The sequence below is a fragment of the Mytilus edulis genome, chromosome 1, assembly GCF_963676685.1.
Source record: "Mytilus edulis chromosome 1, xbMytEdul2.2, whole genome shotgun sequence".
In the NCBI taxonomy this organism is placed as follows: domain Eukaryota; kingdom Metazoa; phylum Mollusca; class Bivalvia; order Mytilida; family Mytilidae; genus Mytilus; species Mytilus edulis.
In genome coordinates, this window is record NC_092344.1 from 43,153,701 (window position 1) to 43,174,484 (window position 20,784).

The 20,784-nt window shown below is 31.9% G+C and overlaps 1 protein-coding gene across 1 annotated transcript; it reads right to left on the bottom strand.

Annotated features, from left to right (window-relative positions):
• Positions 1 to 9,683: 9,683 nt before the first annotated feature.
• LOC139516904 (uncharacterized) lies at positions 9,684 to 20,231 on the bottom strand. The gene is made up of 7 exons (XM_071307366.1): positions 19,868 to 20,231; positions 18,207 to 18,479; positions 16,746 to 16,993; positions 12,737 to 12,896; positions 11,996 to 12,151; positions 11,248 to 11,460; positions 9,684 to 9,979 (listed from the first exon to the last, which is right to left on the bottom strand). Exons 2-7 carry the CDS (start codon positions 18,421 to 18,423, stop codon positions 9,684 to 9,686), a joined length of 1,290 nt encoding a protein of 429 aa, XP_071163467.1. The 5' UTR covers positions 18,424 to 18,479; positions 19,868 to 20,231.
• Positions 20,232 to 20,784: the final 553 nt, after the last annotated feature.

Genomic DNA, 20,784 nt, shown 5'->3' on the forward strand with positions numbered 1-20,784 from the left:
TTGATGGTATTTACTGGGTAAACGTACTATCGTTATCCCAATTAATTTTTAATTTCAGTTCATTCTTTATGCCCACATAATATAGTTCATAACTTGCTACATTCTATTAAAATTATAGATGGGCGTTTTTTGTCTTTCCAGTGCATATTGTCATAAAAAATCTGATACAAGTTTACTTACCGAAATCTGATGTTTTAGCAAGAAAGTCAGAAATCATTAAAACTGATTCCTTTTCTATTTGTTTGTGCCTCGGAGATCTATGTTTAGACCTAATAAGTCTTATCAGATCTTTGAATGCTAGTGATGGATCTTCTAAGATTATGTCTTTGCATTTATTAAACGTGTCCTGACATGGTTTGCATTTATCTTCAACCTCATTATTTTGTTCTTCGAGTTTATGGATTTGATTTTCTGTTTGCTGTTTTTGATTTAATGCTGCATCTGACTTTAGTTGTGTTGCTGGTGAATTTGCTCTACCATGATGGTCTGGTTTGTCTATAAATATAACATAAAACTGACTCTATGATAAAAGTGCAAAGAATGACGATGACTGTTCACATGTGAACCTTAACCAGGTGTACAAAACTATCTCTAAATGATTAATTGTTAGGCATTAAGTTAAAATTTGAATTGTGCTGCTTATGCATATTTACCCCATAGCGATCTGGTTTGTTATTTTATATATACAAATGTAAATACTGAAAAACATGCAAAATATGCATACGACAACACTGTTAGTTATGAAACAGACGACCTGGGATTTGTCATAGCTCCACTCTTCGTAACACAACCCTATTCTATTTTGCATGATTGAGACAAACCCCTATGCAAATCATTCTTTTTTTGCTTGCAAGTAGTAGCACAACAGATTCCACTGGTGGAGCAGAAACTGTTTTCCTTTCCTGAGAACTTGAGTTGATCCCGAGTGTATTCTCGGTTATTGGGGTGCTTGTTCATCAGCTACCTAAGCATACATTGGTACTTCATAGTGTAAATCTATTGTTTGTTCTTTTGATTTTTTTTTAAAAAAAATTTGGGTTACCATTTCAAAGTTGTATATACATGTTGATACATTTTTACATCTGGTCCTTTTGTCGTGTTAGAGACTTCTCTGCCTTTGCATTGCCCTTTTTGCCTTTTTGGTATTTTTTTTTTACAAAGTTATGACGAAATTATCACTTGTTATTGAAAACATTATCTAACTTTATTTTTGCTGTTGTCAAATATTTTCTGTGCTTTCTAAATATAATTTGATAAATCCAGTATCGAGTTTTATTCACAAATATATATATATATATATATAAAACTCGTCTAAACATCAACCCAGCAATGTTAGATCTGTAAATTTGCTTTCGCAATTTTTTTGTTCTTCCCTCGCCGGGATTCAAACCCATGCAACTGAGATATCGTGACACCTAATCGCCTGCACTGTAGCCGTCCCGCTAGACCACACGACCACCTGGGTTTCACAATAATAAAGCTTTCAGTGGCCGTGTGTTTCCTTTCCTCGTCAGTTTTAATCTAGCGTCGTACTACAGAGTCAGTACATGATATATAAGGCATAAAGATGTTATTGTTACAGTTAAGCTCAATTATCTATAGTACAGGATCCTACAAATTAATGCAAGATACAGTCACAGAAAATAATTATATTTATAAGTACGACTGAGTCAGTGTATCACAAACATGTTTAACCCCGCCGCAATTTTGCGCCTGTCCCAAGTCAGGAGCCTCTGGCCTTTGTTAGTCTTGTATTATTTTAATTTTAGTTTCTTGTGTACAATTTGGAAATTAGTATGGCGTTCATTATCACTGAACTAGTATATATTTGTTTAGGGGCCAGCTGAAGGACGCCTCCGGGTGCGGGAATTTCTCGCTACATTGATGACCTGTTGGTGACCTTCTGCAGTTGTTGTTTTTTTCTTTGGTCGGGTTGTTGTCTCTTTGGCATATTCCCCATTTCCATTCTCAATTTTATGTATGACTATGTTAAAGTTTATGTGCAAAAGTATTCACTTAGAAACTGGAATATATTTTATTAAACTGACCGCTAGAAAAAATTATAATTCTACAAAAACTCCAGAGCTTTCTTCATTAAATTCTAATTGAAGTGTCTTAAGCAAGGAAAATAATTATTACCATTAGAACTAAATATACTAGAATTTAGAACCTTGACTTAAAGTCTATATACTTTACGAACCTTCAAAAGCAGTCATTTTAATCATTTGCTTCTCAAGGAGTTTCCATGATCTTTTGTCGTCTTTAGGCAGAAGGTCAATAGCAAGCATTCCATCATTATTATTTAGAAACGGGTTGATATTAGTTGTTATCAGAATTTCGATAACCTCATGTCGTCCTATTTTAGAGTTTTCTATTTTTCGTGCAGCTGCAATATGAAGACCAGAATTTCCTTTACAGTCTGTAATACTGCTATTTTCTCCAGTTTGTAAGTGTTGACATACGCCTTTCAGCACGTTTGGAATACCTTTTATGAAAATATAAATACCTTTAAAATAAGTCATTAATATATATGCAAAACACAATGATAACATTTAAATTCATTAATTGGTTCAGGTCAGAAATTAGTCAATATCATCATCAACACTTGTGATTTTGTTGTATGATACATATAAACATGTTATTATATATGCTCTTCAACTTCGTACTTTTTTTGCCTTTTTAACATTTTTTATTCGAGCGTCACCACCGTGTAGAACGCCTCATGCGGGGTGTCGGATATATTTGACACGGGGTGGCAGTTTCGAAGCGAAGAAAAATTATCAAAGTAAGTTCAAGTATCAAAATTTCTTTTTTTGAATTCTTAGTACCATATAATGTATTGCACGGAATGAACTGCAACACAATTTATTTCCTGCAAGCAGAAGCAGTCGATTTCAGTGCTCTGTTTTCTCAAACACCTCTCCCTAGTTTTCCGTGTTGCAGATTTTGAGGCTTCATATGCAAATTTCTGAAGAAAGAAAACAACTTCAGACGAACTCCCCCGTATCATTTTTTCCAAATGGTAAAAAAAATCCTATAGACGATATTTCTTATCTTCTTTACCTAGAGACGGTCAGATTTTTGTTAAGGAGAATAACATCGGAAATGTGGTTTCGGGTAAGAACAAAGAAGTTTTGGAAAACTGGCTACAGACTTTTTCAAGGTAATGTTTTATATTTATGGGTGGAGCAAAAAGTATTGGACACATTACAGAAAACATGTGTGAGCGAGGTTTGACCGATCCCCAAGGTGCAGGAATTAATTTTGCAGTTCCAAGCCAAAAGATACTATCAGACTTCATCGCCATGGACCTTCAAAATTAATTCCTGGGTCTTAGGGATCGGCCATTCCACGTTCACACAAGTTTTCTGTAATGTGTCCACTCATGAATTATAAAAATTGACCGTGAAAAAGTCTGTAGTCAGTTTTTCAAAACCTCTTTGTTGTTTCTAGATACCACATTTCCGATGTTATGCTTTTGACACAAATCTAACCATCTCAAGGAAAAAAAGAAGAGAAATATTGTCTAAAGGAAATTTGTTGTCTTAACTCATTAATCGAAATTGAACTTACAACGCCATGCCCAAAAAATGAAAAAGACAAACAGACACATAATAGTACACAAGAAACAACATATATAGAAAACTGAAGACTGGACACGAACCCCACCACAAACTTGGGGTTATCTCAGGTGCTCTGGAAGGGTAGGCAGACCCTGTTCCACAAGTAGCACCCGTCGTGTTGTCCATGTTATTTCAAACTCGGTAAATAGTTTAATTCGGTTAGTCACATTCATAAATAGGGAAGGGGATTGTAGTTGAGATTCATTTCCGATATCATCTGTGTAACGGTTATTCCATAACGGTCAACCAACTCGTGATGGCGTCCGTAAAATTTAAGAAGGGAACTTGTTTGTTCTATGGTCGGGTTGTCTCTTTGACACATTCCTCATTTCAATTCTCAATTTTATGATTTCAACTTCACCATTTGGAAGTCTTGGTTTAATAGCTTCCTTGTACATGTAAGCAGCAACCCTCTATCAAGGAAATCATGATAGGAAATACAAGCGCGGGAATATCGTATCAATTGGAATACTGACAGTTCGTTGAAAATCAAGTAACAAATATGTTTTCAGTCAAGAAATCAAGCATCATGATAATGTCAGTTTCAGAGAATTTTTTTAAGCTGTATTGTCATTTGATAATAAAGATGCCGGTGAGTGTTTCATTGGGGAGAGTAATCAAATTCGTCTGGAGAGAGTCCTTTCCTAGGCGTGCACGAGTGCTTTTGAGAGGATTCCATATATGAAGGTCTACTCTATGATTTTCCTCCATGTTTCGGTGCATTGATCTACTGCCGTGACTTTTTTTCTGACCATGATAGTGACTGAAAAGGAAAAGGAATCCTTTTCCAGCTTTAAAACAAAATATTTTAAATGATTTTAAATTTTTTTATTAAATCAAAAGCTCATGTCATATAAAACTTTATATAAAACAGACAAAAAGTAAGTACCTGCAGTTCGTAATGTGTAATCATTATATAGTAGATGTGTTTGAGTTAAAAGTATTAGATGAAGACCGATTTATATGCAAATATTTTCTTTTTTTTTCAAAAGCCTCTACCCTTTGAGATGCAAAATCTGACACCCCGAGCGACACTTTATATTTTGATGAAAAAACTAGTTTTAAAACCGATTAATTGTAAGTAAGAATCTGGTATTTGGTTAAATTTCATGATATGAATTAAATTCTATATAAATGATATAGGGGGGGTTGTTTGAGAAAACATAGCACTAAAATCGACTGCTTGCAGGAAATAGATTGTGTTGCAGTTCCTTCTGTGCAATACATTATATGGTACTAAGAATTCTGAAAAAAGAAATATTGATATTTCAACTTACTTTGATAATTTTTCTTCGCTTCGAAACTGCCACTCCGTGTCAAACATATCCGACACCCCGCATGTGGTGTTCTATACGGTGGTCACGGATAAATTTTTTGTAGCCGAAACGCGCATCAGGGGCAGATATAAAATTGCAATCCTGCGATCTATAATGAGTTTATTTACAACCACTGGGTTGATGCTACAGCTGGTTGAGTTAATTTCCCGAGAACTGTACATGTGTTGACTAGAGTTATCATTGATATATTCATAATAATAAATTTACTGCTTACAAAACTTTGAATATTTGAAATACGAAGGTTTTTCTCCCTAAGGAAAAGATTACCTTATCTGTATTTGACAAAACTTCAAGTTATAGGAATTTTTGGTTCTCAATGTTCTTCAACTTCGTACTTTATTTGGCCTTTTTAACATATTTTGATTCGTGCGTCACTGATGAGTCTTTTGTAGACAAAACGCGCGCCTGGCGCAAATGTAAAATAGCAGCCATTGAAGTTTACTTATTACAAACAGAAAAAAAATGATAAACAAACAAAAGGTTTCACAGTAATGCGAACAGTTTTATACAAAGGACTGTAAAATATACTAAATAATATTAAAATTAATTTGTCTCTCGATGTTTTATTGATGTTCCCTCACGTTTAAAACTTTTCCTTTACTTTTCCTTCTTCTCTTTCTGTTACATGGACAATGCTTACGAAAATTGTTCAATATATTGCAATAGTCAATAATTGTCGTCCATTTAACGCTCCACGTTACAAGATTGAATCCTTGTGTTAAAATATTGAATATTGCAGACGCAGCTTATATTACAAACAAATTTGGATAATCATATAATAAAATTAAGTACAGAATCATTGCCTTATAGTCTCATTCTTATACACCTTGTCTGTATCTACGCTTCGCTTGTAAGGATCTCTAAACACTCCGTTCTATTTTTCTGTTCAAATAACTATAACGAAAACCAATTAAGCTTCAGCGTACGAATTTGTTTGGAAGTGTAACAAAAAGGCAAAACCAAATAATCCCGTACGGGACTTCTTAATAGATAAATAAATAAATAAATTAGAAAAAGTTATAATGACACCTATACGAGATGGGCGATTGGGAAATGTTTTATGTACATTTAAAATTCACATCAAATATATTCATATGTTTTAAACAGTATTCATGGATCCGTGTATCTACATATTTCAGTAAAACTGATAATACAGAATTTAATTCGGCATTTAAAAAAACTGAACCAATTGTTTAGGAAACAGCTTACCAGTGTAACAAGTCATTCTAACAGCTGCGTTGATAAAGGTGTCGCCTTTTTGTGTCGATAAATTGGTATATTTACAGCCACAGATTATTAAGTAAGCAATGAAAAACATACATTCAGGAAACTTTGCCAGCAGTTCCATACCACAGAGCGGTTCAAGGTCAAAATCAAGTTCTACATAAACAGGATTTATAGTCCGCATAAAATTTGAGATGTATTTCGCTGCCTCCAGTTCTCTTTCCAATATAAAACTATGCAAGACCCAAACCCATATGTCGAATCCCACTGGAAACGGAATCATTTTTTGCATGCTTGTCGATGCTACAAAATTGAAATTGTTATTATAATTCAAAAACAATTTAGGCTTTAATTCCTGATTATTTCAAATATACACTTCATTTGCATTTGAGATTACTACCCCAAATCTATTGCATCAAATATTTCAGTCACACCATTCATCTGAGATCACTACCCTCACAAATGTAAAATTGAAATATCCCAATCAAAAACCTTCAAGTTATTTTTCTTCACCGGAAAATACGCGCCTTCATGACATAATTTTTCCAGAAAGAGGAGATCGCCTGTATTCCTAAACTATTAATGTTCATCAAGCGTAATAATGGTCGTCATTGTGCAGGATAAAATAGAAATAATTTGTGTTCCTTATTTACTTAGTCAAATTCCCATATGACAGCAGTGCTGATCTAGAAATATAAGAATTTAATAACGCGATGCCGAATAATTCGTGCAATATAGCATCATATTTTTCCAACCACTATCTCAACATCGAAACGAAAGTGTCTATGCCCCTAAACGCACAAATGGTGTTTACTAAATCCAAAGTTTTTGACAGAAATACATCGAACTCGAAAGTTGTCTATTTAGCTTGTTTATCGTCCAAAAACTAAAACAGTCCAAACTGTCATGTTATGAATCGAGAAGTCCACTGGTCATGTTTCTATTGGAGACCTTTTTTGTGCTTTTCTAATGTTCTGTATTAAAAACCATATGTAACACCGTCATATCATGTATGTGATTGTCCCATGTCAACGGTTTTAGTTTGTTATTGTATATCATATTTATGTTCCTTTTGTTTGTTTCAAGCATAAGTCAGGCCGTTGGAATTTTAGTTTGAATTATATAGCATTTTCATATGTCGGGCTTCTTATAGCTTGCTAATTACTCAATTACTGAGTTCCTGTACAGCAGGATATGAAAAGGGGATTGGTGAGCATGCAATTTCAAAGGTTAATTCAAAAGGGTGAATTTCTTAAAAACCTGACAGTTTATATACTCTATATTTCGGTGATACTGAAATGTTCCAATAGTGGGGTAAAATTGAAGCTACTTTCATTGTTCTATAGTTAAGAATTGAATCTAGCTTCATTATTAAATTCTAGATGCATCACTTGAAGCCGATCTAAATGTATGTGTGGTATATGTGTTATACTTTATTGAAAGTTCAATGATGCAATACCCCTTCCACATAATCAAATAACTTAAATGATTACGACCAGCTCTTGTATGATATATGACAAGGACAAAATTTAATGATGAACAGTCCTGTTTCATACTAATTTGCATGAACACAGAGTACTGACCGGATTCGGATTTTTATAAACATACATATGATAAATTGAGCTAACTGAGTAAAAAAAAAAGTTGAACGTGAATTTTTTTTTGTTAGTTGGTTATGGACTTTTAAGTAAAACAGATATATTTTTTCATTTAAAAGAGATGTACGCAGACGTTTTAAAACAATGGATAAGTGAACGAAAGTGGCTACGTGTATGAAGTGCATAATCATCGAATGTCTATAATATTTATTAATTTATATTATTGAAATGATTGACATAATCTTCTTAATTAATCTAAAAAACAATCTTTTATTAACGAATCAAAAGTTCTTTTAAAAAATACATACCTTCTTTATTGTTTATACGTAGAAAAACAAGACAAATTTTCTTTAAGATTTCGACCATCCTTGATATATCTGTTGTTGGAAAAGTAAGACCGTTGGTATGAAGCACGAGTGCGTTTGTATACGTATGTATGGCAGGTTGATAGTTTTTGCCGGAAAATAAAACATCACCAAGCATACAATTCGCCTGTAAATATAAGAGCATTAATCAATATGTATTATAAGTCCATAGTCTTTGTTTTAAAAAAGAGTTAAAATATTGATTGCAAGTCAATATTAAATGTCAAAAGGGTACTTCACGTCTCAAAGCCATACTTATAAAAACAATTAAGCAGGATCTGTTATCTTCTAGTTTATAGTATATAATGTTATAATCTCCTCGGCTTTAGTTGGATTCGTGTTAATTTGTCTTTACAGTTATCTGTAATAATTGGAGACTGTCGTTTGTTTGTTCGTGGGTGTTCTTTTGACTATTTTTTTTCAACTTATGGTTAGCAATTTCCTCTTCTCAATTTATAATATCTATCTTAAAGACGCAAAAACAATTGAAAATCATGAGAGAAATATAAAGAGAAAATGAAGAGAATATTGCTCTTTCGTATTACTCACTTAGCATTTTCAACATAACATATATAGTTTTCTTTATTCATACTTAATGATTCAAATGCTTACTCTATCACAAGTTGGATTAAACTTCACACTGTCATTTGCAGTATTTAAAGCAGCTTGCACATTCCCAAGATTTAAATGACATTCTGATATATTTCTCATCAAACTTGATACTTCTTTGTTAATTCCTTGCATCTCATTTTGGTCAAATGTCATAAGCGCCATAAAACACAATCGTAAGGCGGCAGTGTAGTCTTTCTGTGATAATTCCTTTTTAACTTGTTTAAGAAGATCATCCCTTGAACCACTTTCTCCGCCTAAAATTACTTAATACTATTAATAAGACTCAATGTTTATACTTGTATATATTTGGGTTTGAGCTTGAATTGTTTAACATTTTATCATACCGTAGCCTTTTATAGCTGGCTATACGGTATTAGTTTTGCCCATGATTAAAGGTTTTACGATGACCTTTAGTTATTTATATCAAATTGATCTGCACTTTTGGATATTATATGTAATTGTGTGTGTGTGTATGTGTTTTTTCCGATAACAGCAACCTATATTTTCTAATCAATTGTAACTACAAATAAGTGAAACTAATAATAATAAAATAATTCCCGTTGAAAGGTTTCCCGAAATTAAGGGAAAAAAGCATAAGACAAAAGAAACTTATCTCGTACTTCACTTTATATATTTATCACAGAGTTCTTGCATTGTCTGTCTTTGTCCTGTAACAATCTATTTACATACTGCCTATGCTAGAACAAGATGACAGTTCTTTAAAATTCTATCGAAAATAACTTAAAACTCATAAATTGCGTGTGCTTGTCAGGAACCGAGCTTGTTATTTTGCATATTTGTGTTAAAGAATGTCTATACAAACGATGTAATTTATTAAAAAAATAATAGAAAATAAGTTTATAAAGACAGCGAGCTTCAAAAGGTAATCAGAAAAGTTTCAATTGTTAGAACAGTCTTTTGTCTCTAATTTTGCAAATAGGTCTTAAACTTACTCCCAGATATTTTCCGTAGATCTTCGTATAATTCGCCAAACTGATTTTCCTCCAAGTAATATATTGGTAAACAGTGTGCATTGTCTCTACAACTAGCTGTGAAGTTTTTATCATTCAAAATTAACACGACTTGTTTCATTAACTGGCAGTCTTGGGTAAATCCATTCTTGGTTATCACATGGTAGGGAGACTCGTTGTTACCATTCAAATATTCATTGACGAAGGGAGTTCCTTGAACAGGCATTTGTTCTAACAGACGTACGTCACCTGTATCATATCATTTATACAGTTGATTTCGTCATAGGTTAAATTCATTTGGTATTAAATTAAAACATTAAAGATTATTGACAGGCAATTATAGATGACCAAACACTAAATATAATATTATGAATCCCTGGGATGCATTCACTACATAATCAGCATAATAATGCCATTCATTTTTATGTATTTGTTCACAGCGATTAGATTGAAAAAAATAAAGGTAGGACTCCTTTACATTTAATTTATTTCAGTTTGGTACCATATCGGACTTGTTCTTAAGGATGTATTCGTCTGACGTTTCTGTCTCGTTGGAATCTCGTTTTGGAATATTTTTTTCTAAAACATGTAGTACAATAGGAAACTAGCAATGAATTTAATAATATCTTAATCATACTTAGCTCTGTTAAGAAGTTGTGTATTTACAATAATTAGTTTTTGAGTTAAAAAAAATCAAATTCTATTACCAGTCAGTTTTTTTAGCCAAAATTTTGAGAAATGGTTGAAAGGTACAAGAAATGATTTTAGCAAAATCACGTTCATCCAATATACCTTTTTTTCTTTTCAAATTTTTTAGATGTGCATTTTTACAATCATTTATAATAAAGCAGTTGAAATAATATGCATTTCGTTCTGAAAACAGAGAAAAATCATACATTTACCAAATTGACAACATGGTAAATTTGACATAAAAAAGTATCAAAATACGATAAAACTTTCTTAATATATTAACACCTACCTATTGTTTTTCAAGATTAATTTATTCAGATTGGTCCACTTCATCACTTTTAAAGTATGAAAAAAGTTTAATTGTGGAATTGTGATTTTGTTCACGATAATAGCACAAAAATGGCTACAATTTGATAAAATATGGGAAAATCATCAAAATTGGGTATTTTCAAAGGGCCGTAGCAAAAACAGAAGTGCACCACCATATGATTATAATCTTCACCAAGTATTTTTAAACAGTCATATCAACCTAAAATCAGGTTAAGAAAGAAAGTTCAATTCTAGAAATTTTGGGCTCCTCAGAGATGTACATCGTTAAATGAATCTTTACCAAAATCAACAATATAACATCTTCATGCTTGTACTATTATGTCCTCGAAATATTGTAATATGTTGGTAGATTCGTGCACTTGATAGCATCATTTGCCATTTAGAAAAAAATGCGAAGTACACCAACTATTGGTAAGACAAACTACTATGTCTGATAAAACATATGTTAGGAGTTGTAATATCCAATTCATTGATGTTCTATAGTTGTTACATTTTACCTGTAATAAGAGCATATTTCACAGCAGCGTGGATACAGTTGTCCTTATCATCGTTTTTAAAGTTGAGAAATTGTTCATGCTTGAACAGAAGAACAATCATTGTTGGCGTCAACCAATTTGAAACTGATTTATCAGCTTTGTTTGCTTCGATAAATTTGAACACATTGCTCAGTTGCATCTTACTAGTGTCGACGGAATATGCAGCTCCATAACCTAAAGTCAAAATAAGTAATTATAATTATTACACTAAACTTTCAAGTACTTCAAAAAACTAAATCTGTTTTCAATATTCATTGAAAATTAAGTCAATTTCTTTGAGAGGAAAAACCCATGACACCACAGGTCCGCAACTATTATTAAGCTTTGTTACATTGATGTTATAAACTCCATGGAATTATGGTGAATTTCTCAATTATTTCTGTGTTCGCCTTTTTAAAGTTCTGTTTAAATCGTTCACAAAATGTTGAGGTTAAAATGTTTGCATGTTTGCATATGTTCATTACACACTATCAAAAAAAAAATCAAAATCTTGTGAACACGCGCATCCCCTAAATCGTAATCCATGTACCTTTTATAACTATTATCTGAAAATAACATACAAAATATGAAACCTGTAGCATAAGAACTGTAGGAGCATATAGCCGAACATATCATGTATCCATATCCGCACGGATAAATGAACAGACGGACGTACAGGGGTAAATTAATATGCCCTTCGGCAATACTTTATACATGTTTTCATATATACCTGTACGATCTGATGGAATCTCTGTACTCAACCCTAAAATCAAATAGCTGATCACTTTCCATTCAGACTCTTTGGATAATCTATTCAGTACGTCAGGCCAAAACTGGACTAAAGATGTGTTTAACAATTCTTCGTACTTAGTAGCTTTAAGATTGTCTAAAAAAAATCATTAGCTTTAGACATTACTTTTTAAAATTATTGTAAAGTATTTATCATTCTATATTCATGAAGGAAAAATGAATTAATAATGCTATCTTTCTAGCTATGACGATTTTGTTTGATTGATATCACAAACAGTATCAGAAATAGGAACGTTAAAAACTGTCAATCATTATTATTTGATACCGGTAATTCGGTCTTCCACCTTTTTAGAAGAAAGAGCTATTGCTTTTATTTTGAATATATATTTCATTTCGTCACATAGATTTTTGAAATGTCGCTTTTGTTTCGAAACATGTTCATGAGTTATTTGGTTCTTCATATTTAACACTAATATAGCGCTTTTAAAACCAAAAGTTATAACCAAACACTTTTCCATGTGGAAACTATTGTCCTATATACCATTTTCATTTTGATCGCATTTCCTGGGAAAACATTTAAAAAAAAATAAAACGATATTTTTATAAATTTCATTACTCATTGAAATTAATATCACATGTTTACTATTCTATTTAAATATCTTATGTCGTATGTTATTCTCTGTCAATGGTTTTAACTCTATTTTTGTCATTTATTTCATACCTGATACATTTGGAAATGCAATGACAGCACCGATGATCAAATCAACTAACTCTTTATCGTCACATACTAGCTTAAAAACTTCAAATCCATTTACGAATGTTTCAAATGCCTCGTCATATTTTTTCAAAAGATACAGTTCTTTTCCTTTCCTCCAGTGTGCCTGAATTACAAACTTTACAAATAAGTTGTTTGATTATTACATATGTTCATATGTCAGTCAGTAATAGAAACTAGACTGATTGTAATCATAAAAAAATATTTATTAATTACTGCGAAGAAAAAATGGATCTGTAAAAGTACGCTCATGCTTTTGATCAATTGATTGTTTTTGTAAACTTATTATAGCAAATACTTCGTTTTTATTTAGGATGAAATGTATAAACAATAAATCTATAAATTAATTTATGCAATGGATTGAATGGGATGAAAGAAAGGCAATTTTACTGACATTAAAAATAATTTAATAAGCACAAAAAGGGTTCTCTAAATGCTCGTATTACATGTAGTAAAAAAATATCAATTAACCTAATCATGCTTATGTTAATTTGAACTTTTTTGGAACACAATCAATAGAAGAATATTTTCAAGTTATTGTGTGTTCTGTTCATAAAAATAAGAAGAAAAAAATAGAAATAAAGAAAACCATCATCGAATGTGTAAATTATCTTACCATCCAAACCTTTCATGAATAACAAATAATTATCCTTGCTTGTGGAAATTTTAAATAATTCGGATGAGTAATTGATTAATTGTCAAAACTCTTACAAAAGAGGGGCGAATAAACTCATCATAGATACCAGGATTAAATTTTATATCTATGACAGACGCGCGTTTCGCCTACAAAAGACTCTTCAGCGACGCTCGAATCCCAAAAAGTGAAGAAAAAAAAGCCAACTGAAGTACGAAGTTGAAGAGAATTGTAATACCAGAGGGACATCCAAACTCAAAGATCGAAAACAAACCGACAACGTCTTGGCTTAAACAGTAAGGCAAAGAGACAAATAATAATACACAAGACACAACATAGAAAACTAAAGACTAAGCAAAACGAACCCCGCCAACAACTAGGGGTGGTCTCAGTTGCTCCGGAAGGGTAAACAGAGCCTGTTTCACATGTGGCAGCCGTCGTGTTGCTAATGTTATTACAAACCCGGTAAACAGTCTAATTCGATAGTTCACATTCGTTAAAAGGGAACGGGATTGAAGTTACGACATAAGAACGGTCAACCATCACGTTTTGGCGTCCGTAAGATTTACGAAATGTTTGATTTCAACTTCAACATTTGGAACTCTTGGTTAAATAGCTTCCTCGTGAGCAGCAACCCTCTATCAAGGAAATCTTGATAAGAAATACAAGCCCGGGAATATCGTATCAATTGGAAGAAATATACTCCGTATGCAGGCGCTGCTGGAATGTTGCTACATTAAAATGGAAAATTGACAATTGGGAAGCTGAAATCGTCTCTTTTATCGTAAAGTTTTGTTGTCAACCAACCATCATTGTCAATTTTTAGATGTAATTTAAGATATTAGGCAGACAACTGTTTATGTTGTATCCTTTATCTCTAGTTCGATAGGATAGATGCATTCTACATAGTCACCATTTTTTTTTTAATTATTTAGTTGAAGAACATCATACATGTATATACAGCGGAAAGTACAGTTAAAGATTATTTTTAACCTTTTTTTCTTTCTTCCTGAGAATTTCCTGTATGAAGTCAGCCTCATAAGAATAAATGAACAAGTCGGCAAGAAGAGGGACACAATTGGTTCCTATGAGAATGCTGATAGTTTGTTGAAAAACACGTCCTCTAAACGTATAAATCAAGCATATAACAATAATGTCAGATTCAGAGAATTTTTAAAGTGATTCTTTACAAAGAAGGATTAATTCCTCCTTAAGACAAGATACTTGTAACATTACAATATTAAAAAAAAAAAAGATGTGGTATGATTGCCAATAAGACAACTCTTCACAAGAGACCAAAATGACACAGAAATTAACAACTATAAGTCACCATAAGGCCATCAACAATGAGCAAAGCCCATACCGCATAGTCAGCTATACATTGTTGAAGTCAGTAATTATCAGTTTAGATGAGATTTTCATTCTTTGTAAAAAATGTTGGCATTTTGTCTGTTAATTTTTCCAGGCATTTGGTAAATGCCCGAAAAATGGCAATTGATAAAATTTCAAAGTCACACACGTAATTTAGATAATGCGTAAAAAATTCTAACATTTTCCTAAATGTTTGAATTAAGAAAATGCCTGTAACATAATATTTACGAGAAATACTCAGTAATGTATTATGTAGTAGAGAATCCACAACTCTAGCCTAACCCATTTCTAGTAAAACGACTATCTGTTTCATCATGATCCGACAATGAATCAACGGAATTTCATTAAAATAATTTCGTATTTTGTCTTTTTTATTCTATAATAGCTAGAAATGATTAAATCCACACGGTTCACAGTTATATTATACTTGATATAACTTCAATTTAACTTAAATGTGTTGTTAGCTTTCCTTTTTGAGAAGATTTTATATTTGTAAATAATTATTTCATTCAATGTTTAATCATTACAAATAATTTCTATTGTTTTGATTTTAGTATTGATGATTCATTTAAAAAGACATATAATTAACATATGAATTTATTTTAATCTTTTTTGAAAAGTTAAATAAATTTAATTACCAACATTCAGAAACCTTTAATATTTACATATATAGTTTTAGTAACCAAATGTGCAATTCAATGGTGTTAATATCTCCTATTTGATTTAGTTTACATCACCATGATCACACCTATAAAATGAATAAAAACATTTTAAATCTAAATGAAGTATAAATGTCACAATAACACCACTTCACTAGACACCAGCTGATTATAAAATAGATACAATGGTTATTCTTAACTCAAAAATTATATATTATTTTAGTGTAAACTGGTTCCCTTTCATTATGTTTTGATTATTTTAATGTTATTACATTTGGCATCCATCGTCAATCAGTTAATCAATAAACTACAAAATGTAGTATTATTTGGGGTTCGCATTCTCAAACCCAAACAGAATTACTCTTGCTACACATGTACAATATATAATTATGTCAATCTTGAAAAGAAACATGTAAGCTGTTCATAGCAATGATCGTCAAGTCGTTGGCACCGAAAAAAGTAACTGTGTTATTAACAGTGCCAAGTTCAAGCTTAGTACCCGGAATATTTGTTCTTTTATTGTAATGTTTTTCTCTACCAAAATATTGTTTTTAATCTTAGAGGTATCTATATTTTATTTTTCATATAAAGTTTACGATTTTGTTTCTGGTTTTACCGTCAAAGAAGTAGTTTTACAGTCGTACCATATCACATTTTATTCAAATTAGAGTCAGTTAAATGTTGATGTATATTTGGACCACTTATAATCAAACTAAGTGATCATGGTATGATGTCATTATAATTAAGCATTTGTTATGATGAAAAGGGAAAGGCCTTGTACGTTTACTTTTATCATGGAATTGTACTAATAAGTAATATTTACAATTCTTTGATTCTATACTGTTTATATATTTTATTAAACAACAAAAAGACAGAAAAACAGTTTATTGGCATGTATTGACAGATATACGCTTTAAGAGTGATATTTAAATAATAATATTTTTCAGCACTCGTGGACCGACCGTGCAAGTCAAGGTCGTTTAAAACTTCCATTTGTTGCACTCGTGGTCTGGTGGTATCACGCATAGACTTCAGACTTTACTGACGAAAATACGCGCGAGTTCGAGCCTTGCATCAGTCACTCGTTTTCGAGAAGATAAGATATTGTAAGTTAAAAGTTTAAAGTTATTATATAAGTTATCTTAAGTTAACATGGTGGTCAGTGGATTCTTGAAAAATAATCCACTGTTAGAACAATAGACTGACGTCAGAGAAATAGGTTAATTATTCATCATTAGCTACAGAAGTAATACAGATGTTGTGTCACCTTAATTACCAAATATTCCCATACCTTATGCCATGACGAATCAGCTAGAATGGCACTTTCTGCATCTTGTAATGCCAATTCGTGTTGGTTAAGCTTAGTATATACAGTTGCCCTGTTTGTATACATTATTGCTTCATTTTTGAAGTCTCCCTCATCTGAACAATCTTTTATACCTTTTGTGTATATTTCAAGTGCCTTATCTAAGTTGCCTGCCTGAAGAGCATCTTTTCCGATCTTCCGAATTCTCGTTATATTTGCACTGATTCTACTGCCTACAGATTAGATGACAAGAATTATGATTAATTTGTTGGATCATATCTAATCAAATATCACGTATTCATGCAAAATGAATATATTTTATAAGATGAAATTGCAAATATTTTCTTTATCCTAAAAAAATCTTCACAAATAATACACAATGGTCTTGAGGTATAGATTCTGGGTACTGACGTTGTGTATCGTCTAAATAGCCTTTTATAGTATTCTTTTAGTATAAATATATTTATTTATAGTGGATTGGGAAACAAGTTTTGCAACTTATATTAATCCCTTTCCACTTTGCCGAAAAATAGTATTCTTTTATTTGTCTTAATGAATATTATTTTTACTGTTTAGTCTTTTTTTGTTCATTTCATTTGACCTGGTTTTGTACTTGTACATCCGGTCATTGTGTAATTGTGCTGAGGTAATATGTTTGTATTCTGGTCTTTCATTTTTGCTAATGTTCTTTGTCTATAAGCCTTTTTGTGTTTATTTGTTAAATATAACGTGGCTCTGTACTTATACATCCAGTAATTGTGTTATTGTGCTGTTGTAATTTTTTGTATTGTTTTGGTAAGTGCTTTGTCTAAATACCTTTTGTGTTTCTTTTTTACATATGCAGTAGCTCTATACTTAAATTCCGTCATTGTGCTATGGTTAATTTTTGCATTCTTGTTTTCCATTTTTGCTAATGTGCTTTGTCTATTATATGCCTTTTCTTGTGTTTCTTTGTAACTTATGACGTGGCTTTGTACTATGATGTTGTCTGTCGTACCCAAATTTTAGACATTTTTACCTATTATGTCGGTTTGCTTTGTTCCCGAATCGTTATCAATATAATGGAATTTAATGTTATACAAGTGAGCTAGCTATTAACCCATGTTTGAACCACTATTATTAACATAAGAAAATGTCTGTTCCAAGTCAGGAATTTGAGATTTTTTATCCATTCGTTTCATGTGTTTGAACTATTGATTTTGCCATTTGATTTGAACTTTCCGTTTTCAATTTTCCTTGGAGTTCGGTATTTTTGTTATTTTACTTTTTACCAGTACCTCCTAATATAAAATTACACCAAAATTTGCCGCTGGGCATTAAGCATGACAATTGATATGTGCTTGAGAAGAATACTGATCAATCCCCAGATAAAGATAAAAAAAAAACAACTATATTTTCTTATTGTAAAGGGTAGAATATGAAACTAATATGAAAATATTTCCTTACCTTTACTGCTACTTGAAGCATTCTGTAATAAGCTGAATACTTGGTCAGATTTACTCGTATATTCAATGGCTGTTTTTCCCGCGCTGTCTTTTATATTTAAACCACAACCATGATTAACTAAAAGACCAATGATCGTTTCGCCAATAGTCGTTTTACGTATTTCTGAATCCGTCACAAGAACGTGTAGTGCTGTATCTCCGTTGAGTTTGAAATTCATGCTTGATGTTGTTTTTATATGAGTTGATAGTAAATATTTCAAAAACTCAACATTACCTGCAGAAAAAGGGACCATTATTTTGGTATATTAATTGGATTTTTTTTTTTGTCTTCCTGTACCCAACCATTAGTCTAGCAGTAATTAGGTTTGAATCATGGTTTATTACATAAAGACCTTTCCCGAGCACAAGAATTCAACATGTGAAGTATTTTAATTTGTTTTCCTTTTTTTTTAGTATTTTATTAGGCTTTTTTTAGGGGTAATGAAAACAAACTTTTGACGTACATTATGCAGAACTCGGTCTTTTTTGTACATTTTTATCGATTACCGACAAGACTTTAACTGATCGAAACAAAACGGATATTAAAATAATAATAAAAAGGAAACACATCAGATCAACCAAAAAAAATAAATATTTAAGGAACCCTGTGCTAAATCAGGTGCACCAGAATAGAAGAGTAGGTAATTACTGTTCAAATATTGCACGCGCCGTATCAGATCAAGCAACAAAAAAATATTAAAAGGAACCCTGTGCTAAATCAGATGCACCAGAATAGATGAGTAGGTAATAACTGTTCCAATATTGTACGCGCCGTATTTTTCATGGCAAGTAAACAATCCGTTGTTATACTGATAAAAAGGCGAAATAATTGTTTCAACGAAAAATGGAATATATCTAGTGAGGTCATCTTTTCTGTACTTTTGGTCATTCTTGATACAATATTATCCCACCAGGATATCAAATATATATTCAACATAGTTTGAGTTAGTACTAAAAGGTATCAAAACTATTTCCCAACCTCATTCAAAATATACCTATACAGATTGATTTAATTCATTCTAGAAATTGGGGTAATTCAGTACGAGCTTTCAGTAACTACGAGTAATTTTCTATGGAGTATTATATATTGTGTCGTGGAATTATTTCAAAAATGTATGTCATTGCTGCACTGTTACACCACTGTCAGAAGAGAGCTGATCGCTACTAAGTATGTTTATCACGCCAAAATATGTATGTCCCAAGTCAGGAATCAGTAATTCATTGCCGATAGGTAGTTGCTGTCTGTCGTAATTGGTTTGAACATAAATTATACTTTGATTTTCTTTGCCACATCTTGTCATCCCAGGGCCTTAAAAATATAATTCATTATACGATGAACTTGAGTCGTTTACGTCATCTGATTTACGTCATCGTCCTCTGATCTTCTGTAAAGACTCTTCTTGGCAATCAAACATAATTTTTTGTTATACTTTTAGAAGGAAATGAAGAATGACCCGTCAATGCTTTTTTTTTTTATCAATTTTTTTCTTTTTCTAGTGTCCTAAACATGCATGAAATATTTGCCACCGGACGTTAATCAATCACATCATCTTCAGTATGTACTTTTAGGATCCCACATTTTCATTGTTGGTTTCAAGAAGTGAAGCTTTTAAAAAATGATACCTGTTTTCAAAGTAATGTTAACACAGAAGTGAATAACGCTCCCGTCCAATCCGCTCTCAAATTCTTGAAATGAAGCACCATTTTGTAATAGTTTAATTGCCAGTTTGCAGCCCCATTCTTTTTTTTGTGAGTCTATGGTCTCAGTAAACAACTTTAAAACTGATAATGCAGAACAATTGCAGTCTGAACAACTTCCTGCAAGTTTTGAATCAGCGCCTGTTATAGCACCTATTAACAAATAGGAAATGGCTTTCCATTGGCATTGACCTTTTGATGACAGCTGATCAAGGATTATATCCTTAAGAGTGAAATTTCCTGCATCAACTACGCCTGATTCTGCACCAATTATTTTTGAATCTAAGTCAAATATATCTGAAAAAAATATGAATGAATGAAGAAAAAGAAGCGCTTCTAAAAGTTTACGCTAGGTCAATGCTTTTATAACCCTATATATGGAATGACAAAAAGAAGCATTCAATACTTATACGTATAATAATGAAGCATACATCTATAATTATGTAATTATTACGTCTTTTAAAAAGTCTTAAGTTAAGATATTGTCTACATACAGTTATATAGAATCCAAATTACATCTTCAGCAAATATTTCTATTAGATAATAAGGCAAAAAAATCAAAATTTCCAAAAATATGGGTCTTTCTTTTATCAGATGGTGTTAACTAAAATTTTATCAATTTCCACGTAAAAAACTAACTAAAAGCTCTAAAGAGTCTGTGTCGCTCATCTTGGTCTATGTGAATATTAAACAATGGACACAGATGGATTCATGACAAAATTGTGTTTTGGTGATGGTGATGTGTTTGTAGATCTTACTTTACTAAACATTCTTGCTGCTTACAATTATCTCTATCTATAACAGTACTTTCTGTGGAAAATGTTATTGAAAATCTTCAAATT